Consider the following 26,385-nt stretch of genomic DNA (forward strand, 5'->3'; position numbering starts at 1 on the left):
CTTGTGTAATCCATTAAATATCTATTCTTATTCTGACAAATAATCGAAAGTACTCCCTTATGCAATGGAGCCATCATTTCTTTAGTAAAAAAATACTGTAGTACCGCATACAACTACTGTAGTACCGTGTGTAATAAAAAAAATATTAAAAGTCTTGCCACTGGGTGGCGCTTTAGGAAAAGAATAATACAATTAAATCAACTATGAGGACACTAAAATCCACGCAATTTGCCATCCCTAAAATAATCCAGGTCCTTGTGGCAAATTTCTCTGTGAAGTATATTTTATTCATTTTGATAAATAAACAGGGACGTGTACATCACAAAAAAAGTTCTACACTGTGGACTGTATGCAAACTAGAATGAGGCAGGATTTGTTTTTAACTGAACAGCTGAACATTGGGAAACTATTCTGACAGGTAAATGTATTGTTCACCTCATGGCCTACCTCCAGAACCTCACCAATGTTATTTGACCAAAAAAGGCAAATAAAGCACAATATGTCTTAACAAAGAGAAATTCACAAAAACGTGCTTTCACAGCATGGACTGGTAACACAAAGGTAGATATCAGGTAAGAACAGTATGCAAGCTTGATTCCAGTTCTTTTCTTCCAGATCAGGGATCTGATATATAATTATTCTGTCAAGAATGCTGCATCTGCTTCAGTCAGAATGGATTTTTCATCTTCCCATTACAGCTTTGCGAAATTATGCTGGACATTCCTCATAACATCCAGAATTATGCTTAATCATTTTTTTTTGGCAAAAGAGCAGCATTTATTGTTTGTGAACAAAACAATCACCAGATATGCCAAACATAACAGCCACACATTCAGCCCTGAAACTACAGAAAACACTAACAACAATGCAAGATAACATTTATGTCTCAAATAAAACATTTTAAAAGTCTTGTGTAGCAAGACTTAAATAGATCATTTCACTACAGATTACTGATTAAAACCATCTGGAGAGCAACAAAATGAATACAATACACTTAGTGCTGAAAAGGTATGGTGTTTTCTCTCGGACATTTCTTGACTTTGTTCTTTTTTTCCTTTTTGCTTCAAGGGATTACATGTAGAGGGTCACCAAAGCTCAAAGAAAGCACAAAATCAGTTTGTTGCTGCTTACAGGTGAAACGAATGAAACATAAGGAGTTAGACCACGGTCTTGCATCATGCTCCACCATTTGAACGCAGTGGTTGTGTTTGTGTCCGCGCAGCCGGGTCGATCGGCCGACCGTTTTCATCCACTCTGATGTCCGCTTGTCCTCAGCTGACCGACGAAGACGTTCTTACAGACTACAGTTTTCAAAGCCCGTTTCAGTTTCTCAAGGACTCACGGTTACCGAGCTCCCTTCCCTTGCGGCTTCCAGGACCGGTCGTTACGCTTGGCGCTGGGTGAAGTTTGCTGGAAAGAGTCCTGAACTAGCGCTGTCCCCTTGCTGCAACCAGTCACTTTCCTTGATTCCTGTGAGCCATCCGGCATCCTGAAAGCAAACAGGAAGTGTGCTTGAGCTAGTTTAAAATAACTCCCATGGAAGGTCACAATCTCCCCCCAAAAAACAAGGGACAAGATAAACATTGTTCTTTGATGACTTGTTGATTATCACAGACTCTGTTGTATAGTGCTGTATGTTTTTTAATTGCATATATAAATAGTTGAACCTTTGTAAATGCCTTTAGTGCTCTTTGAAATTAAGTAATGTTCTTAAAAGGTTATGGTTCTCACCACTATCACATGCAGTTCTTCCTAAAATGATGCCTATATTGTAGCACACCACCCAACCAGTCCAATAATCAGCAATGCATTTAAGGCATATTGTGCATTTTAGACATTTGCTCCATAACTCAAAGTGTCACTGATGGTACACATCATGCGACGATACTTTATAAAATGGGTTGTTTCACTCCGGGATACTGATTGGCTGAGATCGTATTCTACAGTGATTGTAAATCTGATAGATATTCTCCTACCTGGTCTTCAGTTGTTGTCGTGGGGACCACCAACACCACATCTCCCTTCTTCATGTCCAGCTCGTCACTGTTTGCCGCCTCAAAGTCGTGCAAAGTTTCCACCTGCCGGACACAAGTGGCATGATAATGCTCTGGTTCCTCCTTTTGAACCACAACACTAACACCTGGCTACGGCGGTATTCTTTCCTGTGAGGAAATGCAATGTTGCCAAGATTGAGTTAAAATGCACAGCGATGAAATATTTTAGAATGGCACTCTGCCATCGTGCAGGAGAGGTGGGCTTGTTTCATTTCTGGCAGGTGTACTCTTATGATTGGAAGGAAACCAATGATGATTATTTGCCTGACTCTTCGGAGAAGGGAAGATGCCTGTTTGGACCAGGATTCAATCAACATGTGTACTTGAGACCTAGAAAAGAAGCATCTGTGTATTTTTATACCGAGTTACTGTGAGAAGCTTCAGAAAAAAAAACGAGAGCCAATATAGGGAAAGACAAAACTCAATAAAAACTGCTAATTTCGGTAATGAATGTCACCAACTCCAAATAAATGCACAGAACAGCCAAATAATTGTTGTTGTCAGTGGCACTGTTGATGAAATAAATTGTTTGATGGGTTTACTGTGTATGGGAAAACATTCAGTGCTAAATCAACTCAGAATAAATTCTAGGATGCAGCACGATAAGGATTCTGCTGGTCCCTCATTGGTTGCCTGGCAGCAGCAGGATCCAGTACTGCTGGTTCTCATTAGTTGTCTCATAGCAACATAATGAAGTGCTGAACATGGGGAGTGGCATGTTGTGGAATTACAACGCCGCAGTCACAATGTAATGGCAGCAGTAGCGGGTCCAGCAGACAGTAGGCAAGGTAGGCAGGCCTGAGGGGGCCTCACAATTGAGGTTTGAGTAATAGTGATGGCATGCAGGCAGCAGAGGGACCCCCCCGAAATCGATCAAAAATGTCCTGCGTTTCAATAAAGAAATGTGACAGAGTTCTCAAGTTACAGAGGAGAGAAAAGCTGGAGGCAGGAGATGTAGTCAGTGTAAAAAGCATCCGTCAGGACAAATAGACAGTGACGTAGAATCGTGACGGGTTCATGGACTCATGGACATGGACTCATCTTGTGCATAACCCAAAAACACTATTCCCCAAGCAGTTAATACAACAGCACTGTAATATATTTATATTGTAGAATGTCAGCGCTATCAATTTGCTTGAGGTTAATTGGGGTAGGGATTGGCTGCAAGCCATCATTTGAAACACCTGCAGTAAAATGTAGCTGTATCTGTAATCTGGATAATTTTCCCTTGTGGAGTATGCCCTATGACTACGGCCAGTTTACCTCCTTTTGTTCTCTCGCATTGTACTTTAGTCCTGCCAGTTAGAGGTTGCAATAGCCTCTTTGTCAAGCCCCTTATCAAACAATTATCCTATTTTCACTACCCCAGTAATCTAAGTTGATAAAGTAATTGCCACTAATTAAGCACAGATGATGATTGACAGCAATGTTTACAAGTGACGCTCATGTGTTTTAACTTATTGCCATGGACATTGCTATATTTTTAAATGTTGTACAGCGGCATGATGGTTTTGTTAGAAGCCGTGGGAAATGCGTACATTAAAAACTGAGAGCAGCTGTACAGTATAACATTTAACTTTCACAAAATAGTCCAAAAAAATTCATGATTCAGCTAATTAATCATGGTCTTCAATGAGGACTTTAAGTAGAATCAGGTGTCTTAGTGCTGGGCTAAAACAAAACCTGCAGCCACACTGACCCTTTTCAGATAGGATTGGACATCCCTGCTTTATATGGATACATTTTTATTTTTCCTGCACTGATACTCAATCCTGGTCCTGGAAAGCCACAGAGTCTGCTGGTTTTAGCCCAAACCCTAACCCCCTCCAGGGCGGCTCTGGTTACCTTATAGAGAAAGCCAGGCGGGAGACTTGGGACAGCCGCTGCCGCTTCGGCCTTGTCAGTCTCCGGGGGGGCGGCGCCCTCTTTGGACGGCTCGCCCTCGGGCAGCTCCCCGTTGTCGCTGGGGGTGACGGGCGAGATGATGTCGCCGTCACGGTCGTCATCGCCCTCGTTGCTGGACGCGGGCTCAATCACCACTGAAGGGATGGGCATGTTGTCCTATGGGGGTAAGGGGAGAGGGACAACACAATAAGAAGGACACATACATGAGAACCATCACAATACTGAACTCCTGTTTGAAAACACTTTGTAAATCTCTTTTAAAAATTTGGCGCCCAATGTCGGGCTGTATATGTCCAATTCCCACCCTAAGTTGAAAGGTCCAATTTGCTATTTGTGACCATAGCCACGGGCATAGTCCCCACTGCCCAATCAAGAGGGAAGACTTCCTCAAAAACATGTGGTGTCACCAGCCTGCTTCTTTTTGCCCTGCAGACCACAGCTTGGCTTGCATAGAATAGAGTCGGAGGAAGACCTTTCATATGCAGTTATGGCATGCAGTCCACAGGCATCCAGTCGCTGCAGAGTGATGAAACCCAGATTGCAAACTGAATCAACCCTTCTGTAGCCTGGGTGACGCAATCGCTAAGTTGCAAGTCACCATCTGGAGCTGCCGGCTACAGTCCAGATTCGATCCAAGACCCTGGGGCTTATCCTGGACCTCAACATGGTGCCTGAATAAGCCACTTGGCACAATCAGTTGCATTTTTAAAACATTTCCACCATTTTTGTATTGAAAGTATACTGTATGCTACTTAAACAAAAAAAAAGATACATTTTGAATAGACATTGTGGGCTATAATTTAAATATTTCCAAAGCCATCACCAATGAAAAAAATACAACAAAACAAAACACATATATAGCAATACATATAGACACATATTCCAGGATCACAGATGTGCAGATTATTACAATATTGACACTGACATTTACTCTGACAGAACAGGTGAAACAAATAAGCATGTTTGGTTGGCCTACTTTCTATCAAACTGTGTTCCACAACCATGACTCATGTAACTGGACTGCCAAAACTACATTCAATAGGTGGAATGAACTCCAACACTGATAAAAATTTCAATGATTAAATAAATAAATATCCCCGATATATACTGTAGCCTTTTCGCAAGATTTACTGTTACCACAGGGAGAGGGGACAGGCATTTAACCGCAATGCTCATTAAAAGAAATACAGAAAAAAGAGACAGAATTTGGCTGGATATGTACCTCCGTCGCCCCAGTGTCTTCGTTAACCTCTTTATCAGTGCTTTCATCGCCTACGTCCGGTGCTACGGTCTAAAAGATTGTTTGAAAGAGGAAAGCCGGAGTTGAGACACTCTCGATGGCGAGCAGTAGGAGGGAATGACACACATGCTCCCTGTACAGCACGTCACAGGCTGGGGGGTGGGGGGGGTGGAGGGTTTCGGGAGAAGCAGGCCAGGACTGTTAGTGGGGTCAGGGTATTCCACGCACATAAACTGTAGGAAAATCCCTACTTGAACCGTTTTGTATACATTCAAAACGCCACCATGAAGTCACTTTTCAATGCTTCTCTTCCCCTTATAAATGCAGGATACATCCACGTAAAACCCTACGATGTGAAATGTTTTGTCATCTGTTTTACATTACATACAGTGTGCCGCATGTAAAAATAGCTGGTGATATCACTGGCTCCATCTATATTCGTGCCGGCTGCTTGAAACACAATTACCTGTGGTAAGACTGTGAGTCATACTATAATCAGTGACTCACACCATAATGTAATTTATATGCATCCTCAATACCGTGCCCGATAACTATGGACAGCACTTAGCAAAGGGTGGGCAGTGTTGCTATAGCACTTCCCAGAGGTATCGCAAACAAACATTTGCGAAATCCATGGCTTGCCCTGGATGATAACCAAGGCTTTTGTGCACACTCTTGCTGCTGTGACACGGCGCTAAGACATTTAGCGTATCGTTTTGCATTCATTTGCCTCGACTATATAAGGGGGAAGGTTTGAAAGGTGCCAGTTAGTCATGGGAGCGGGGTGTTGATGACGGAGTAAACAAAAAGGTAATAGCGCCGATGCTGGTAATTAAACACATTCTGGAATGTGTTTCGTCAGCCTGTCCTCCGAGAACTATGGGATGAATCAGGGCTCTTCAGAATCCTGGCTAGGTTGCTGTGTGAAACAACCGGTCTTAGCACAAGCCCTCCGAGGGAGAGGAAGGCTCAGGAACTGCATGGTAGTTATGGAGGGGCAAGCACTATTATTGTGTCAGTCACAGCCTGTGGCGTAATTGCTTAATATTGAACTCTGGAGCTGGGGGGGTCACAGATTTCAAATCCCAAGTGGCAAGCTGCCATAGCGCTGTAACCTCAGACGTGCCAATAAAGGCCAGCTGTATGAAAGGGCTGTCGGCATACAAACTGCCATGGATGTAATGTAGTCTGAAATCTAAATTAGTCCACCAGCCAGTTAATTAATAATCGATGCAAGTCTGACACAGAGCAGGGCAGTGAAAATGCTTTCTGCAATTGACCAGGAAAATTCAATCAAAGTTGAATTAATCCGGAGCCTTATTTGTTCATGCCACTTGCTGTTACAGCCACTTGCTACTTGCTTCCACTGTACACTGAAGCAGTTTAAAAGATGTTTTTATTTGTTATCTGTGGAGCCTCCTGGTGGTGAGGAGGATTTCAATATATAATTTTCAATTAATATACACATAGTCTGTATTGCAAACAAGCCCTGTTTCTGTCTCATTCCAGTTCAATATTTGCATTGGTTACATTGGATACAGCCCCACACAGCCTGGCTGTATCAATAACCATGTAAAGACGTCAGCTTTACATGGAAATACAGCTGACCATACAAAAGATTTCAGTTCATGTCATCAATAACATTTGTTAACGGATGAAAGTGTTAGTTCACTAGATGGCTAATGAATATAGACATGCACAAAACATAACCAAAAAACAAAAACAAAACAAACAAAACAAATGCAAGAGCAAAACATATTATACCTGACAACAGTGAAATGTTAGAAATATTATGTTCGAGCCATTTAATTATATACAAGATGTTCTAAATTAATTAATTTTTGTATTACCCCTTATTCCTAAACAAACACAGACCAAAGGTAACCAGTGGCTTACACAGCTCAACAACCATACAGACAATAGTATAAACGGATAACGTTCAACACGTTGATAATGTTCAGCTACACTGAATCTAATATAAAATGGTAATGTTACAAAAACTGAGTGGGATCAATTATTTTTCAATGTGAGATGTAAGCAACTTGTTAGGTCATCACTTGCACAACGATTTCCCCCTTTGATTTGAAGTCTCCCAATGAAACAATATTAATAATAAATTAGATATCTAATGAGATATGGCATAATGATGGTACACAAATATGAGGTCACAAACACATTTACACTGGTCATGCACGGCATTCCAGTTACTGAAGTGCAACTCAGTAACTACTCAGTTGCTACCCAAAACAATTTAAAAAAAAGAAAAATTACTTTCATTACACTGACATTTTTCACTATAAATTTAATCTCTGCAATAAATACATCTATTAAGGCGCACACTTCAGAGTTAATCAAGTATCAATGCCCTGTATATCTGAGCAATGCCCTGTATTCATCCCCACAACTTTTACTTAAATATAAAATTGACCAACTTATGAAGTCACAACAGCATAAATAATATTATAATAATAGCTTCCCTCAGCAGGCCTCTGCATTGCATTAAATGGACTGAAACCAAACATAATCTGTTTCCATTTTGAGAGCCAGTCATTAATGTCATCCTATCTAAGGCTCGGTCGTGAAAATCTCTTTTGGACATGATTATAACAGCACATCTACCCATCGGCTCTGGATATTTACCGGTGACTGCTCTTTGGGGGACCCCACATCCTCTGAAGGAGCCTATATTCAAAAAGAGGTGACGACAATTACTGACAGAGACAGGACATAAAATATGCCAGACATGGCTTCCTCTGCTCTGTCTGCTCATCCTTTTCTTTCTTGTTTTCTTCCCTTCATTCTTTCAAGATTTTCAAGAAAACTTTGACCCCCGAAGAAAAAAATGAAAATACAATGTTACGGATAATATGTCACTGAAAATCTGTTTTAAGAAAAAGAACACAATCTAGAAATGTTACACTGAACAGGTACAAACATTGGTTTGTTTCTATTTTCAGTAAACGACTGTGACACTTTGACACCCGAAGAAAAAATGAAAATACAATGTTACGGATAATATGTCACTGAAAATCTGTTTTAAGCAAAAGAACACAATCTAGAAATGTTACACTGAACAGGTACAAACATTGGTTTGTTTCTATTTTCAGTGAACAACTGTGACACAGGATAATAAAATGCATTACCAAAGCTTTAATAGAGCATAATCACCCAAAAAGGTCACAATAATTTGATTACCTATAATGGGCTTATATGAAAAAGTGTACCACTACATTTCTTTCCCTCCCTTTCTTCCCCTCTTTTTCTCCCTCTCTCTCTCTCTCTCTCTCACAGACACAGACACACACACACACACACACAAATACACACAGATATGAACTCCCTTATGTCAGGATTAATTCACCACTGAACAAAAAAAAGTTTAACAGATATACCTCAATAAGTTCATGCTAAATTAAATACCGGCATATTTTAATTGAAAAAAAGAATCCTAAAAACGTGGCACAGTGATCAAAATAATAGCCCTTGAAATTACGGACCATATTTGGCAAATGCCTATACCACAAACAACAACTGAACATTTTTCCTCACTCAACCCCGCACTTCCAAGAAAGCCAACCAAAAAGCAGGTACTGGGTGGGCATGACTGACAGGTGTGAGGATTGGACAGAGCACCAGGCTTTTGCAGGGCTCAGTCCGGGTGGAGATAATTACCGGAACCTCCGTGAAGGGGGATCCCTTCTCTGCCTCCTCGGTTGGGGCAGGCTCCTACGTGTAGAGAGAGGTTATTGACATCCACAGACATCCAGAGTTCAGATCTCTTCAGTCTTTAAGAAGTCTAACACAAGTTCACCTTGACAGATTGAATAAATATCCTTTGACATAACAAGCTGTATAAATGTATACACCACAGATACCTTAAAGTATTAATTCCATCTCGTAAAAATCTCATTTTTGTACCTTGGTTTTTATAAACAGATTAAATAAAGTGACTAAGAAGCGTTAAACTAAAAAAAGCTATTTCTTAAATTATGTATGGGTCTGTATAATTCAAAATGTATTTACAGTATTTTGAGAACAACAACTGCTTGACTGCTTTTTTAAATGTAGTTCAGTTATTTTTTGAAAGCAGGGAACCACATTCAAGACATCTAAAAACTGCGATTCCATGTTTTACATGAGTTAAAATTAGCCGCGCCATCAGAGCTGTGCAGCGTGACCCGAGAGTGACATAAAAAAGCTTTGGAGGCTGGGAAAAACGTAAACGTAATCTGCTTCGTCTCATCTGCAGACGAAGCGAATCGCACAGCGACAGCGTCCTCCTTCCGTACGACTTTGGCTGCCCTCATGGCGAGATGAAGTAAGCCATAATTACCGCTGGGGCTTCAGCTGGGCTCTCGGTCTCAGCCGCGGCGGCCGGGGGCATCTGCGTGTAGAGAGGTCGGGGCTGTTATTGCAGCGTTTGCAGGCGGTTGGGAAGCCTCTCAACAGAAGCCTTTTGCAGGCAGAACTACGGAACGAAGCTCCCGTCTCCCACAGCCCATGTGGAGCGATGATAACCATGTTTTGCTTTCCATTAAGCGCGGCAGAAAGCTGGAATACACTGACGATAACCTCCCAGCATGCTTGAAGCAGATTTCATTTCCACACCTGACCTATGTGCTTTCTGAGAGTACTGTGGTTGCTACAATGTTAGAATCTACAATATTTTTTCCCTACAGCGAATCACCTCACCCATTAGAAAATCATTGTGAGCTCACTGGGGTGATGTACCTCCCTCCCCAACACAGTTTTAGTCAGAACATTGACTTTCAGTTATTTTGTGACTTCACTTCTTTGCTTTCAATTGGACTAAATTATATAAAGAGCAGCTCAGATGAGACTGAACAATCACACTGAAAAGACTTCTCCTCCACCTGCGCTGTTCATTAAATGAAACGTCTCAGTTTGAGCTACACAAATAGTGAGTTCTTTAACTTGATTAGGATAAAAACCTGTGGAGAGCATGTATTTTCCCTTTGTGACAGTTGGTCTGTGTTATAGCTTTAAAGAGGTAAACCTGAAGAACAAAATCAACATGAAATCAATTCTCAGACCTTAAAATTCAGCCACTAGTGTATCTTTAGGTAAACCCTAAGCTCACATGGAGAATGCCTTATTAAAAACCACTTCTCCAAAGGTGTAAGTGCAATTTTTAAAGCAAGCGCTGAAGTAAAGAATAAGGATACATCAGAATGTGCATTGCATGAAAAGACCAATTATAAGGGCCACCAGGCTGTATGCGTCTTTGACACAAGTGAGATTAGACGCAGTGACTAGCTAAACAATGTGCAATGCACATTTTTCTGCAATTTCCCTCTGGAATCAATGAAGTTTATAGTTTACCTATTTGTATTAATACTACAACCACTTTAATACTGGCTATATGGCCCAAGTGGAACTGCAGCAGAAATGAATGTACAGCAACCTAAACCAATCATCTGAAATACACTCCAGTTTTATTTATCATCAGCAGGCTTTTGAAAAATAGTCCAATCTTTCCCCATTCAGCCATTGTTATTAAGCTTTGAGTCCCTTTTATATAATTCTGTTTTCGGTTGCCTGTAATTTTATAAGTATTACAGTCAGTAAACAGTAGCCTATGACAGACATTTTTGATGGCTTGGTTGTGACTAAGAATAGTATTTAGCAAGGCTATTCAACTGCCATACTGGGGCCATATGTGGCCTACCATAGATGCAAAAATCTAGGCTATATAATTCAATGGCATCACAACTATGCGGCTATAGCCTGCCTTTGCAGCATCAGCATACTTCCCATTAGTGAGAAAACAGTAAGTAACAGCAATGCATATTTTAAGAAGGCATCTACTTTGTTCATACATCTCATTATTTGTTCATGCATGTTTTAGTGTATGAACACCATTGGCTGGTATGCACCATTTACCAAAATAACCCCACCCCCCCCCAGGTAGAAAAATGTTGGCAGTGAAATACTGGTATACAAATTGGTCAGCCAGTTGGCATACAGTCACTCTGTATTTAACATAAAATTGCATTCAAGGAACGAAACATGCGAACACAACAAAAAAAATAAACAAACAAAATGGAAAAATGACTAAATCATAAACCCATGACATCATAAATACATCATTGCTTTATTTGGCTGAAATAGTTTTCCTAATGGCAGAAAAATAAATGCTCATTATCTCAAAAATAGTCATCATAAGCCTAGATTTTATTAAATGAGGGTCTACGCTCTAAGAAGGACTATTCAACTTTGTATTAATCAATCTTGAAAATCCCAGACTGCCAATGCCTTTGACAGTGATAGAGGTCTAGACTGTGGTACAGTCACAGTTTATGTCTGGGCAGCAGGCACAAGGTGATAAGATCTTCCAGATTAATGTGTTCTGCTGCAGCAGATCTTGCTATTACTCTGCAGAATAGATATCTGCAAAATGGGTTCACTCTCTAATCAATCACTCAAGTGTATTGTGATTGATTAATAGACTTCATTGATCACAAATGGATAAATACATATATAACTATAAAAAGCAGGCATTAGTTTTGCATGTCATTTAGATACAAAAACAAAATCGCCATTTTACAATACATAAGAAAATAATATTCCCACATAAATGCATAAAATAATACAAAATATATGTTGACATGAAAACAAGGATATGAGCACCACCACAAATAAAAATAAATATTGTTTGTGTTGCATCACTGACAGAAATTAATGATATTTTCACAAAAATGTGCTCAGACATGAAGTCACTACATGGGAACAGCAGGCAACAGTTCCATTGTATGATTTCCATTTTTCATCCTGCAAGTTCACTTAGGCTTACTGAAAAAAGTTCACAATATTTAGTGGCCCAAATGCAATCTAACCACAAAAAGCTTTGTCCTTACTTTTGAGAAAAGCAATTAGATTAAGGACAGAGTGTTGAGCTCAGACTGAATTTGAGGTGTCCGGTTTGTACAGACCATTACACTCGTGACCGCATCATGATGAGGAAAATATTAGCAAGATGGCAGCATCAGTGGAAACAGGGGTTTCCTGTCCAGACTGACCGTCTCGATCTAGAATTAGTCCATCAATCAGCTGGCTGTCAGCTCTGCCCACAAGCAATTATGGCAACAAACAGTGGGTGGGGGGGGGGGGGGGGGGGGGGGGGGCAGATGGGGGTGAACTACTCATCTGGTTTTAAGATGAGTAGTTCTATTTTAAGACGATTTTGCTGTTATGTATTTAGCTACACAACCTAAATGTGATCACAGCCAGTTCATACAAAAACAAATATTAACAATTAACCTAATTATCTCATTTGGTTTTAAGTGTTCCCGATTTTTTAAATAAATACAGATCAAATATTGCACGATCTGATATTTCACAAAGAGGGAAGAACTATTTCCTGTGTCAACAGAGAGAGTTTTTACACGTTTCCTGCCTTGCAAATGAATAACAGAGTGAGAAGCTCTTGACATGGATTTCTCAGCACATAGAAAAGAGCGAGGAAAGAGAAGAGCAGTGTGGTGCAGCTGAATTAAGAGATGCTGTTCAGACAAGCAGAACAGAAATCAGAGATGAGTGGGTCTCCATTACTCATTTGTAGCTCAGAACAACACAGGCATTCTGCACTCATTGAGTGAATTGGTTTTCTTAATCAATTGCTGCGCTGCTATGCTTGGTCACAAAGGGAAGATGTCCAGAGAATCCACTTCACAACATTAGTCATTTTGTCTCATAAAAGTTAGAAAACTCACTGAAGCAGCTGCTGGAAATGAAAACAGTGACCCCAGTCCGTGACATGAATCTGTTTTTCATGGCAGTGGGCTTCCAGTAAACTTCAAACACAAATCTAAACAAATCTAAAATAATTTTAAGACATGCTCTGTCTCCCTCCCCGCTAAGTTGTTCTTCCTGTCAGTAAGCCTGTCATGAGACAAACAGGAGTTTACATGTATCCTTTTTACAGACCAAATACATGCCAGCCAGTCACCATACACATGAGAAATATCATGGACACAATAACCTTAAAAGATAGACAACAGAACAACCAACAGAAAAATTGGGAAAAACAAAAATAAAATATGACACAATGGTCAATAAGTGAAATAATGCCTGGTCATTATCTCTGAGTATTTTGGTTGAAGTCACAGAAGCCAGTGTAATACTCATTTCACAAGCAAATGGAACACAGACATAATGAAAATGAATTTAACATGTTCTATAGTACTATATTCCCACAATGATATGACAACAAAATGCATGTACATGACATAAAGATGACATGATAAAAAGGATCGGATTAAGGATGAGAATGGAACATTTTAACAATGTCCCCGTAAAACCAATTTTCTCCAGCATCTCATAATGATATAACAAAAGGATAAACCAAATGATTCGCAAAGCAGCACCTGCATTCATAAAGCTTCTCAGAGTAGGAGTGCTGATCTAGGATCAGGGCTTCCCTTAGAGCTCATAATGGAAGATTAACATATGGACAGAGAAAACTGGTCCTAGATCAGCACTCCTATTCTGATATGCTTTATGAATGGGGGCCCGGTCTTCCACGTGCAAAGAAGCTATGCACATGCTTTATAGTGGACTCCCATGCAGAACTGATTTACCAAGGACATTGTAGCTGTCAGACAGTACGGAGATGAGGGGAGAGTGAATTAGTAGAGTGATGTGACCATCCTGATTGGACAATGTGCGGGGTAGGAGGCGGAGCACGTGGGCGGGGCTGTGGCGGTCTTGTACGTACCTCAGTGGATTCGGTTGCCACACTCACCGGGGGCTCCTCAGACCCCTCCGTTTCACCCGCTGGTTCAATGTCCTTCACAGGGGACAAAGGACAGGAAAACATTAATAGAATTCTGAAATAACTGTAAATAATGAAGACAAATCATAGGCACTGTCCTTCAGCTGTGTCTTTTCTAAATTCAATGTTTATATATTTATATATTTTTGCACAATTATTAAAAACCAAATGTTTGATTTAATAAGATTTACATTTTGCAGAACACGTGAGATGATTACTTGAGCTGTTCAGTGCGTTAATGAACTTCATTACTCAAGTCTAACTGCTGGCCTTCTGGGCTTCACATTTAAATCCTTTGCCTCATATACAGTACAGTACATTTTCAAAAATAAAAAATCTGGTCTTTCAGAACAAGGAGTTACCTAATTCCAAAACTTTCTCAGATGTAATCTCACCTCCATTGTTTTTTGTAACTTCACAAATGGATCGGACCCATTCGATCATGCCATGTCAAACAGCTAGGTCAATATACCACATTAGATGCTATTGATCAATGTACAAGGCCTCTTGAAGTCAGAGAGCCTGGGTGATGAATAATGATTATTCCTGGCGTGTTACTATGAATATTTAAACTCTACGGTGTATCGGAAATATCAACATCAGGATCTGTCTTCTCATTTTCCTGGCTGTTTTATTAAAAACAGGCTAAAAACAGACAACGATCTGCTTGAAAAAACATTGTTGATACAAGCGATAACTTGCAAATGTTCTCCAACTGTTGCCCATCTCAACAATGTAAAAATCCACAAGAAAGGGAAGGCCTTGAATGTATCTGTTCTGTCTATATAAAGTTTGAAGCTCCTCATAAAAAACCCAATTATTTTAAGTAAACACAGCCTCTCAATAGCTAGACGGTAGTGAGATTTGAGATATCTGCATTATATCTGACACTATAACCAGTCAACTCAAATCAAATCAAATTAATTTTACTTGTATAGCGCTTTTTATAGATAACTGTCACAAAAGTGCTTTACAGCCTCAACGGCAAAAACGAGGCCTGAACCACCCAAAAAGCAAGCAATGAGTTAAAAAAAACCTCCCCGGTGGAAAGAAAAAACATTCAAGCAATGGCAAGAAAAAAACTCCGATGGGAAGAAATCTTGGGAGGAACCCGCCTATAGAGGGGGGTGCCATCCTCCATTGGCAAGCTCGGTGTAAAGTAGAGGTAGGATGGATGTAAAAGGAACGGAATAAGGGATCTATCACCGCAATTAAGCAAATGGGTTGAAATATGAGGTGAAGTAATCTCATGATGTTATGCTACTCACTTCATCTTGAAGCAATATGCCCAGAATGTTCTGCCAGCTAGCTTCATAAATTCTTATCCTAGTAAATGCAGTATCCTTATAAATGTTATGATGGGTACTTAGCTCACAGTGCCATCACCATCTATCTCATCCACACATCACACCAAGGGGCAATTTAGATTCTCCATCCTGCATTTCTTCGGACTGTGCGAGGAGAACCCGGAGGAAACCCACGCGGACACGGGGAGAACATGCAAACACAGAAAGGCCCTGAAACAAGGACGTTCTTGCAATGAGGCAGCAGCACCACCCACTGTACCACTGTGCTGCCCCCACAATTCCATCAGAAAATCCACAGGTCAGACGGTGCTCCCACCACAGGCTCACGCAGCCTGCAGCCTTGAATCTCCATTACGATCTCTGACATGTCTGCTATGGGAAGCCCCTGAGAAGTACACATTGGCGCCGTCTATATGAGTAGCCTTTTCTCAGGCTTCTGTTTGCCACAGTGACAAATATGCTGCGACGCAATTACCCAACCGCCCTACTTGCCTGAATTCTGCCCTCTGCTTTGTCAGGAATCAAGGAATCAGGAAGCTCTTGTCAGTGCCATTTTGAGAGACAGTCTGGATGTCAGTAAATCCAAAGCTCGGCAGCCCTTTTGTCTCTACAGCAGCTGAAGCATTAGCAGGCGACTGAATCGGCGGGAATGAAGAAGTGATGCTGCGAGCGAACACGCTCGTTTCGTCCTGAGCCCTGACTCCACTCTGACAGCCAGAGAGTATAATGTCACTGCTCCCCACTGAACTGCAGCTTTGAGACCCGCTCGTACATGTTAACAACAGCCTGTTAACATAGCACAGCTGTAACACAATGGGAGGCCTTAAAGGATCTATAAATATAAATTTAAATAAATTCTGGCAGGGGTACTGCTGTAGGCTTCAACAAGGAAATGAACCCAAAAGTCAATACTGAGCAAACAGAATGATGATATGATGAAAATAAATGCACACCCTTGGACCAATCAGAATTGAGCACTCAGCCAAACGCCGTATAATGGAAAACAAAACCATTCAGACTCTTAACTCATCCGTGCATGGAAGACAACTTAGCACTACATCAACACGCTTTATGGCAAAACATTCCACAGAAAAGACCCCACGGAAAATGATGCTGCCTGTGACTGCGGTACGGCTGTTCATCACTGGTTTTGACAGAGGAGGACCTGTGGCCTGCGGGGGTCTGATGGAGGAAGCAGCTCCAACATCGCAATAAAACATCACACGGGCGAGGTCCACACCACTTTCCATTTCACAAGGAACGCTGCTGAGGGCATCTAGAATCAATACCCCCGGACTCGGGCACGATGAGCGCATTAGCAGTCCTCATAAAAACACAAGCACAGATCACAGATGCTACGGCATTATGGATAGCGTTATGGATGGGAGAACAAATGCTGCTTCCAGCTATGTAGGATTCCCCACCATCTCTGTGATACCTTGCAGTATGAGATGCACCTACAATATTAAAGCCAAGCCTCAATGCGTCACACCATTCTTAACTATACTACCTGCCGAGAATAATAATTAGATCTGTAATTTACCAAATTAATTGTACATTACAGCCATGTCCAACAATTTATTGAAAATGCAATCGGAAATTTTGACGTACAGTTCCGAAATGATTTTTTTAGCAGAAATAAAATAAACAAATGAGCAAATAATAAATAAATAAATAAATAAAACATTGTACCGCTGAATACAGCTCTGTAAATATTTATTTTCAGGCTGGATAATCTAGTTGTGTTTTCACTGTATTAATTCCATTTTTAAATTTTATTACCAATCATGCACAGTAAAAATATGCACTCAGTGCCAGCCCCTTTGTCATGGTCCACTATCTTAAATCTGACAGGCGAACTAATAAATATACCTGCTGCTGAAGAACTCAGAAGAATAATGATGTAAATATAAAGCTGGAGCAAGGAAAAGGAATCCCTCCTCCACTATTCACTCCCCCTCACTCTGAGCAGATGGCCCATTTCCCCACATTATGGGCTGGGTTCCTATGGCAACCTCCCCTTACCCCGGTGGACAGTAAATGCCAGGGGCCGTATGCACCTGAATTTAGAGACCCCACAGGAGAACTCCTTATCACTTCACTGACCTCAAATTAGTAATGAAACCTCACTGCTGTCCCTGGTTACACGCTGAGAATATAGTCCCACAATGACCGTAACAAGCCCCTTAATGTGCTTCTGGGTAGTGTATACTGCAAAAGCAGCAGTTTAAAGTGCAGTGTTGTGCCCTACGGTCTGCATTCAACACTGACTGTGCCAATACTAACTTTGGGGCGCAGTGGGGACGTCTATCTATGGAGGGCAACAGCATCTCCTCTGGCTGATCAGGTATATTTTGCCTTTCGGCACAAGCTGTGACTTTTGTTCTATCCCCCAGTGCAGTAGCGCAGCTCACCAAAAGTTTGGCAAGGGTGGGGGTGCAGCTGTCACTGGGTGCAGAGCTGCCAGGTTTGTGGGAGAGGAAGTCTATCAAAAGGAATTTTTCTTGGAATTTTTAAATATCTTTCACAAACATTTTTAACTGATTTCAATATAGAGCGATGCTTAGCTTTTTGCCCAATAGACAATCATTGGTTCACTTTCAGTTAATTATTGCCAATTACAGTACAATATTAAACCGAGTACAGATAGCTGATTCGTTGCTGGAAATGCAGATATAGAGAAGGCATCACAATTCTCCTAAAACAAATCACAGTAAACCGTACATCTTGTCATGATTGAAATCAGATGCGAGCTATAGTAAGTGTGAACAGAACCACAAAAAATAGCGTCAAGGGCATGCTAAGATACAGCAAATTGACCCTTAAAATGCATCACATGAAATTTTGAAAGATCACATAAGATTTTGTGTGTTTAATTGTAAAGGCCTGCTTAAAAAACCTTGCTGACAAACTGTCCTGATTGATTTAAAAAAGAGCCCAAAACTGTAAAATGTTTTTCTTGAGGAAATGAACCCTCTCCTTCACAATCAGGACAACATTTCAAAACATTTGCCAAATACTGAGTACATTTACTAAAAAAAAACTGACTGAAAAATGACTGAAAAAAAATGATAAAGATGAAAAATAAGAAGAAGATGATGATGATGATGATGATTATGATGATGATGATGAACAGGAAGATGAAGATACCAATGCAGTTGTAGGTGATGAAGACGGTGATGATGAAGACGGTGACACTAAAGATGATTAATGAGAAGAATATCACAATGATGATGAATATAATGATGATGATGATGATGATGATGATGATGATGATAATGATAATGATGATGATGATGCAGATGATGGTGCCGAAGACCACTTGGACAACGGCAATGATTACAGTGGTGATGATGCTGGTTCTAATGATGCTGTTAATGATATCCAGCGAGACTCACTGCAGCCTTTTCTGTTGGTGGGCTTGCTTGAGCAGCATCTGCACCACCACCAGCGCTAGCATCAGCAGCAGTGGCGGAAGATTCCTGGGCCTGGCCTGGTTCAGAGACAGTTTCAGACACTGCCCCTTTTTCACCACCAGGAGGCTCCACCTCGGCCTCAGGCTTATCATAGAACAGGAAAGAGAGAAGTACGTCAACATGTGGCTGCACCACACACGTTATGGGAGGGCACCTGTACTTGAATAGGTTTTTTTTTTTTAATTCAGCCAAAGACACCAATGTGTAGAATTACACTGGGCAAAAGGAACTTTTTTTCTTTTCCAAAAAAAGAAGCAAGGCCATGAAACAAGTTTGTGAAAAAAAAACACACAGTGGTGCCAGTACCATGACACCTGTAGAGAGAGAGGCTTACTCAAATTAATTAAAAAGTAGATATGGAAGTAAATAAAATATAAATGTTTACAAGTCCAGATATATTCACATATATAGTCACGTACTGTATGCATTTTTAAGACAAAATAATCACTAACATTTCTACAGCAATGAAAAGTAAAAAAATGATCTCAGTTGCAAATTACTGTGCTTGAGTGGTAAATGAAAAGATTGCTGTATTTATGTTGCCTCTTAATTTTCACTGCATAACAGTTCAATGAAAGCTCCTCAAAGTAGAAAGCTCCAATTTAGTCAAGAATAATACGGTGTGACAGATTTTAAATGCATAAATATTCAATATTAGAAGTAACACTCGATAGTTGTGCACACAAGAACATTAATTTATATTAATAACTAGATAACTGTTTTGGCACTTAAGTGTAATGCAAATCATAATCATCTACACATACATGATGTGCAGGTGATTATGTTCATACAGGGCAAAAAATACTTTGAAACATGTTCATGTGCGTGCAAATAAAATGAAAGCACTACAGTAGTATATGAAACAGAGCTACATAAAGTAATTTCATACTGAAAAGGGAACAAGGCTGCTGCATTTTAAGCTCTGTGCATTCTAGCACTGGGTAATTTTATGTATGGCAGTCTCCGCAACAATTGAACCTTACATTCACTGTGTAATTCTGCAACTGACTTTGTTGAAAATGTATCTTGTCATAATGGCCTTTAAAATTATTTTGCATAAGGCAGTGTATCTAGCATCTAGGAGTTTTATATTAGCCAGCTTGAAAAGCCCATCAACCAACTTGCTATGTTTGTGTTAGTGCATCTTGCAATACACTGACACAGGCAAGCCTGCATATGTTGCCTCTTTGGACTGTGTTGCTGTACATTGAGGCACATATTTGCAAAGTGCATAATCACATGAAAAGTACTGATTTCTGGAGCAACATGGGTCATAATGAGGTTACTTATGTTATAAAACCTATAGCCATTTTACATATAAAAGAGTAAACATTTTAAAAGTAAATAAAGTTACACACAGTGTCAGAGACTTCAAATAAAAAAATGTATACATTCTGTTATATGCTGCTAGAAAGAAGAATCCTATGTATGAAAATGACATAACATTGAACACTTACGCAAGCGCATCACATGTAACATTACATGTTTCTGCTTGTATGTTACTCTAAACCAGTGGTTCTTAACCTGGGTTCGGTCGAACCCTAGGGGTTCGGTGAGTCGGTCTCAGGGGTTCGGTGGAGCCTCCGCCGCAGAGGTCCACCCCTCAGTCTAGTCTGCAGTTAGTTAGTTTTTTTACTAAAGAAGGGTTCGGTGAATGAGCATATGAAACTGGTGGGGTTCGGTGCCTCCAACAAGGTTAAGAACCACTGCTCTAAACAGTGTGAGCTCCTAAAAAAAAAAAATTTAAATAGCATCTTAATGTTCATTTTTGGCTAGAGTAATGTGCTGGTGCTCAACGGTTATCTTACCATTGTACCAAACCCACTCTGGTTTGAATCCGTGGTAAACAAGGAGGTGCCTGCATCCATCTATTGCGACAAGAAAAATAATTACAAGCTGGTGTGTAACATCCCACAATGAACAGATTGGTTGTACTGAAAAATATAGTAGGACATGGTTTCATTTCTGTTCTAGTCCTTGTTTCTGTTTTTTAATGCAAATGTTTTTTTAATGCAAATGACTTGCAAAGTCATACATACTCCCAAGCTTCAACACTTCAAAAATGTACTCAATGGCATTTATTTACAGTAAAATAAATGGTTAATGAAATAAATAACCTTGTTCTGAATCTGTCATAAAATACCTACAGTTAGGATGCAAATGTCATTTAGTTTCTGGCTCAAATGATAGCACAAACACTATTGTGACTTGTATGAAATAAATCTAGCCAATTACTCCTAACAAAATTGGATGCTTTCAAGTGCATATGCTTTCACATATGCTGAGAAATTGCTTGATGAATTCAGGGAGAATTCTAGTACAGTTTTTGGCTGAATCTTTCAGAATGAGTCTATAGCAGTAACACAGGGAGAGAAACGACAGGAAAGACCAGCTATGCCAAAATTCAAGAAGAATAGCCATTAGCATAGCCATTAGAATTACTTTATGGCCAATTATAAAATAGCACACACACGTTCTCATGTACACAAACACACCTGAATGCAAACATATATACACACACACACACACCCATACACACTGTGTACATGCATACACACTGCATGTTGGCTATTGCATCAAAACAATTTTTTTCAAATTAAAAATATGAATATATGTAAGGCTATTGCCTTCTTTGAAGCAACTACATCTGATTCAGGGCTAATCTTCTTTTATCTTGGCCAACTTTGAAATGCTTGGCATGGTCCTATAAACATGGTCATTAGTTATAAAGATGATGTTAGAACTGCAAAAATAATCTTAGAGAAATGTTAGCTGTTGGCTTTATAAGATCATTCATATACTGATGAAAATATAATTACAGATAGTTCTGGGAAAAGTGCTCAGAGAATGTACCGTCTATTGTCCTATTGTAAAAAAAAAAAAAAAAAAAAAAAAAACATGAAAGATATTGCTAAATGACATGGAAATAAATGATCTGGCCAATGCACTATAGAATACATCAGTAAATTGACATGAGTTGTGGATAATTTTGTAAAGGCATGATCTTGGCTTTAATGTGCAGTTGGTATTGATTTGAATTTTCTTATTGATTTCTTTCCAATTTCTTTTTCTTGAATCCTGAGGAGAACTTGCGGTCGCTGCCATTACATTAACGTCATATTAATTACATGAATTAAGGATGACTGAAATGACCTCCCTTAAAATGGCATGCTGTTTCTCCTTGCGATGCGTTGCAATATCTATAAGAGTAATGCATGAATAAGAAAGTATTGGCCGGTATCTTTACCTGCGAAAATCCATTAAAAGCATTGTTGGACACCTACATCGAATCAGAAAGAAATAATTAACATGTGAGACTATGACTAAAAGGCTACTTGAAATAAGCAGAGGATGTGTAACAATGGTCATGGTGCATGGGAACGCATTGTTCAAATGTACAACATACAGGCAAACAAAGACATGGAAGAGGAACAGGCGGAGAGAAGGGCAAGGTGTCTGGGCACAGCAGGAACGTTGGGAGAGGGGTGTCGTGTCGCAAAGACAGCTGGAGGTTTTTCATCGCAGGGAAAGGAGAGGGGGCGTCTCTTGCTGTGGCCTGCTCTGTGCTATGCTATGCTAAGCTAGGCTATGCTATGCTACATAGAGGTAATACATTAAATACCTCTTCCTTCTCTGCATCTATTTCTCGGTATAACTTTCCGTATCTCCTGTTCGCGACCTCGTCTTCGGACAAGTCCGAGCTGCAGTTCTCTGTGTCGATGCTACCCTCCCTGGAGCCGCGTGTGTCATCGTGCATGGATGTGCTCACGGACGGGTCTCTGCCAGGGCTGGGGTTCCCGTCGCCATGCTGGGTGGCGGAGGGGTCTTTGTTTCGGTTTCCATCCCTCCATCCGGCAAGGAACTCCCCCAGGTCATTGCTGGAGATGAAGCTGGTGCTGCCGCGGCCCCCCCTGTCTGGGTCTGGGAATGAAGACCGCCTAGCAAGGCCCTCGCCCCGCCCCTTGTCCAAAAAACCCACGCCCGGCTCGAAGTCCTTCGGCTGTATCTGGTTCTTGCCCGGGGCAAAGGCGTCTTTCGCCCACTCTCCCTCACTTCCTCCCATCTGGGCTTCTACAAACGGGTGGGAACTGAAATCGACCTTCCGCGTGTTGGTCAGCGGGTCGTCCCCTGGCGGTGCACCAGCCACGTCCTGCTGGACGGGACGCTCACTTTGCGTGGTGCCGAGCGTGTTCGCGGTCTCAAACGAGTCAGCTGCGCTTTGCTCCGCCTCGCGTAACCCACGGGGTGGTCCCTCTACTGCATCGCCGTCTGGCTCCGCCCACTCAGCCTCAGCTGGCTGATTGACCAATCCCATGTGACCTGCCCAGGTCTGGTCTTGGATGGCTTCACTGCAGCCTGCCTGTCCCACACTATCACCTATACCGTGTTGCTCTGTTGTCTCCTCCACACTTGGCCCTGTGATGTCTGCAGCAGGAAGAACTTCCTCTCCATTAGCCAACTCGCTATTCTGTCCCTGGCCCACCATTACCTCTTCCATCTTGTTCTCAGGCACAAAGCTATCTGGAATGCTGCTAATCCATTCTGACACACTGCTCACGTACTGGGCCGGGACCCCATCCCGCTGTACATACACCCCTTGTTCGCTCCCGTTCTCGTCATCCTGACTCGTCTGTCCCCGTTCACCCCCTATCCCGGGCTGCCCCCCGCCCCCTTTCACCTCTCCGTCTTCCACGGCGCAGGGATCGCGGTCTGGTTTGGGATCGGGATGCTGGCGGAGTTCCCAGCTCCTAACCTCTGCTTTGGGAGCGTCTCCCGGTGGCGGGGCGACCTCGTCGGCCCGGCTGTCTACCAAAGGCTGGCCCCGCCTCTCCTCCTCCTCTGTGTCCGCCTCCTTCCCCTCAGCGCAAATCTGGCTATCGTCTCCAAGGGGGCCCTGTCCTCCCTGGTTGGACGGGGAAGGGGGCGGGAGGTCCAAGCCTCCCTTTTCGGCATCGGTGCTGCTCTCCCCGGTGGCCGCGGGGAAGCCGAAGTCGGCCGCCCAGCCGGGACCAGAGCTCCCGCCTGCCCCAGGGTCAGAGACCGAGCTGGTGGTGTCACTGGCACCACAAATCTCAGTGCCCTCCTCCCCAGCCAGGTTACAGAGAGACAGAGAGTCAGGCTTTAGGCCAACAGACAAAAGAAAAGTAAAGAAGAAGAAAAAGAAGAAGAAGAAAAAAGCAAAAACATTTATAATGAGAGAAGGTGCAGAAGAGAACATAAAGCAAAATGAGGAACCAAATAAGAGACAGATCAATACAGCATGACAAAGAAGAGTGGCATCTGTTAAATGGGGAATGTCTAAAAAGTGCAAAGCAGTGCAAAAATGACAACGTGTCAACCGGCTTTACAAACTAACAGTAAAAGCAATGAGATGTCATCAACTAAGGCTTTGGCAGGACATTTAATTTGGTGCACAGACCTAATGCTCCAGTGGGAAAGCTCCTGTAAGACCACATACTGTAGTTCCCCTATGATTCATTCACATTTTCCTGGTCTATGTGCACTTCCTGCAATAATGTGTCAGATGACCTTAACAGTCCTTTTCATGTTCATGATGCTTGAATGTGTTGCTATGGAATTGGTTTCATTCCCTCTGGCACTCTGATAGATTGTTTGAGGCCCTGGCTATGCTCTTCAATTTATTGCAGCCGAAGCCACAAAGCCGGCGATATTTCTCTCCCAGCTCGGCAAACCGAGGAACCTCTAGTCCTGTCTGCGGTCTGAAAATAGTCACCGCCATTGAGACGTTACTTACAGGCTGTGGTGGACCAGCGCTCGTCTAGAAGGAAACAAACACATGAATTGAATGCACCATGAAATCCACGGGGAATCATAAAATAAACATTCCTTCAAGCACACAGCTTTCGAAGAGAGTTTACCAGTTAATTCGCACACACACCACAGAATATGTGGAATAATAAATGAGCGGAATAAGTAAAAAGGCATCGGCCTATTGTGTTGTGGTGTACTCCAGCAATGCGAGAACGCAGAGGCCTACTACTGTAACTCTCTGTAACTCTCCCTACTACTGTAACATATTTCCTTAACCAAAGCATATATTGGTAAAAAGGCTGTGATTGGGCTCCATTGGATAAGGAGAACTACAGAGCATTATTGGAAGGAAGGGGGGCAACCAATGGTTTGGCATGAACACATAGCCAATGCACAGTTCCTCAACACAACAATAGCAACACGAGACCGACAACTCACGGCTCTGAGAAACTCTTACCGTCCATAGGTCCCAAGGCAGAGTCTAAAGGAATAGAAAACAATTGATTACTTAACTGGCAATGGTATTAATACATTTGCAAGCATGACATCCCAACGTCTGGGTCAGACATTTTGGAGAGATCTTATATTTGACAGCTATGTAAGGATAGCAGGACCTGTGACATGGGTGATTGTGACTGGCCAATGGGAGTGGCGGAGTCCGGCTTGAATGGGTCAAAGTCCAGATCCAAGAGAGACTCTCCAGCCTTTTGGTCCTGTGGGGTGGGAAACAGGAGAACTTCAATCTATAAACCACAATCACAGACTGTTCCTGTTAGTCAGCTATGCTATTATCTCTTACAACCCCAAGAGCCAACTAATCCAAATAGAACAGTGCAGCATTGTGAATCAATCCCTTCTACACTATTTCTCTGTACAAAAAATATTTTAAGAATGAGATACTGTGAAACTCATAGAAAAATGAAAACCTAAGATGAAGAATATTTTTATTGTAGCAGAACCCAAAAAATCAAATTATTTTCCAGTCTTTGAGAGAATGGGGGGTGGGGGAGTTGTGTTTCTATTTCTATGCAAGTCTGCAATGTGTTCCAAGTTACAGCATTGCCCTCCCAACTTGATTATTGAAGATCCATTGTTAAAGGACAAAAGGAGGATGCATAAAACACAATCCATTCTACCTCAAAAATCCCACAAGGCGAAGACTTTCAAGCTTTTATTCCAGGAATGTGTTGACTTTAGCACAGGTTATGCACTTTTCACTCTGCTTCACTCCAGAAACCTGCCCATGAGACCTCCATAACTCAAAAGACTGGCTGCTAATTCATGTTAGATTGAAAAGTCACATGGATCCCAACAGGAAATTGCCATCACAGGAGTGGCATCTACCTCCGTCACACTTCCAATACAACATTCTACATCCCGACGGGAAAAATCTATTCGGTAACACGCTTGATACCGAGAAGTGCCTGTCTGTCAGTCCTGGACCTGTTGTTTCCTCAGCAAAATAAAGGAATGAAACCATTATGAAGCTATATGCGGCTTTAAGTCTGTGTCACTGAACATTGAACAAGGCGTGAAGATTTAGTGCACGAGACACGCACGGCAGTGGGTGAGCCACCAAATCAGAGGATGATGCTGGTCCTGCCAACTTAATGCTTGGCCTGATTTGCAAGCTTTTAAGTACCTGTCAGTGAAAAAACATAAAGTGAAAAAATTAACCTAAAAGTGTCGGGTCTGTATGGAAGCCCAGAAAGGTGAAAACATTTTTTGTTTTGTTTTTTTTTTTTGCGGTAAAAGAAGATAACTTGTACATATGAGATAAGCTTATAGCTTTTGGCCAACTTATACCACAAAAAACTGTCCAGTGTGGGCTGCAGAC

At 41.5% G+C, this 26,385-nt stretch overlaps 1 protein-coding gene across 5 annotated transcripts in view; it reads right to left on the bottom strand.

Moving 5' to 3' along the window:
* Positions 1-265: 265 nt before the first annotated feature.
* The window catches only part of LOC118226089 (amphiphysin-like), an 87,629-nt gene continuing 61,509 nt past the window's right edge, over positions 266-26,385 (bottom strand). Inside the window, exons 12-26 of one of the 5 annotated variants that reach the window (XM_035415377.1) lie at positions 25,163-25,261; positions 25,006-25,029; positions 24,532-24,555; positions 23,530-23,895; positions 22,024-22,056; positions 20,585-20,644; positions 18,699-18,860; positions 13,937-14,008; positions 9,533-9,583; positions 8,872-8,925; positions 7,840-7,881; positions 5,182-5,250; positions 3,900-4,115; positions 1,977-2,078; positions 266-1,489 (exon numbers count right to left, since the gene is read on the bottom strand). In XM_035415377.1, the coding sequence (XP_035271268.1) occupies positions 1,385-1,489; positions 1,977-2,078; positions 3,900-4,115; positions 5,182-5,250; positions 7,840-7,881; positions 8,872-8,925; positions 9,533-9,583; positions 13,937-14,008; positions 18,699-18,860; positions 20,585-20,644; positions 22,024-22,056; positions 23,530-23,895; positions 24,532-24,555; positions 25,006-25,029; positions 25,163-25,261 (1,479 nt within the window). In that variant the 3' untranslated portion in view covers positions 266-1,384. The remainder of the gene's footprint in view (positions 1,490-1,976; positions 2,079-3,899; positions 4,116-5,181; positions 5,251-7,839; positions 7,882-8,871; positions 8,926-9,532; positions 9,584-13,936; positions 14,009-18,698; positions 18,861-20,584; positions 20,645-22,023; positions 22,057-23,529; positions 23,896-24,531; positions 24,556-25,005; positions 25,030-25,162; positions 25,262-26,385) is intronic. The other 4 variants (XM_035415381.1, XM_035415380.1, XM_035415379.1 and 1 more) reach the window with 4 other exon arrangements.

Source organism: Anguilla anguilla, chromosome 4 (genome assembly GCF_013347855.1).
Source record: "Anguilla anguilla isolate fAngAng1 chromosome 4, fAngAng1.pri, whole genome shotgun sequence".
Lineage (NCBI taxonomy): Eukaryota > Metazoa > Chordata > Actinopteri > Anguilliformes > Anguillidae > Anguilla > Anguilla anguilla.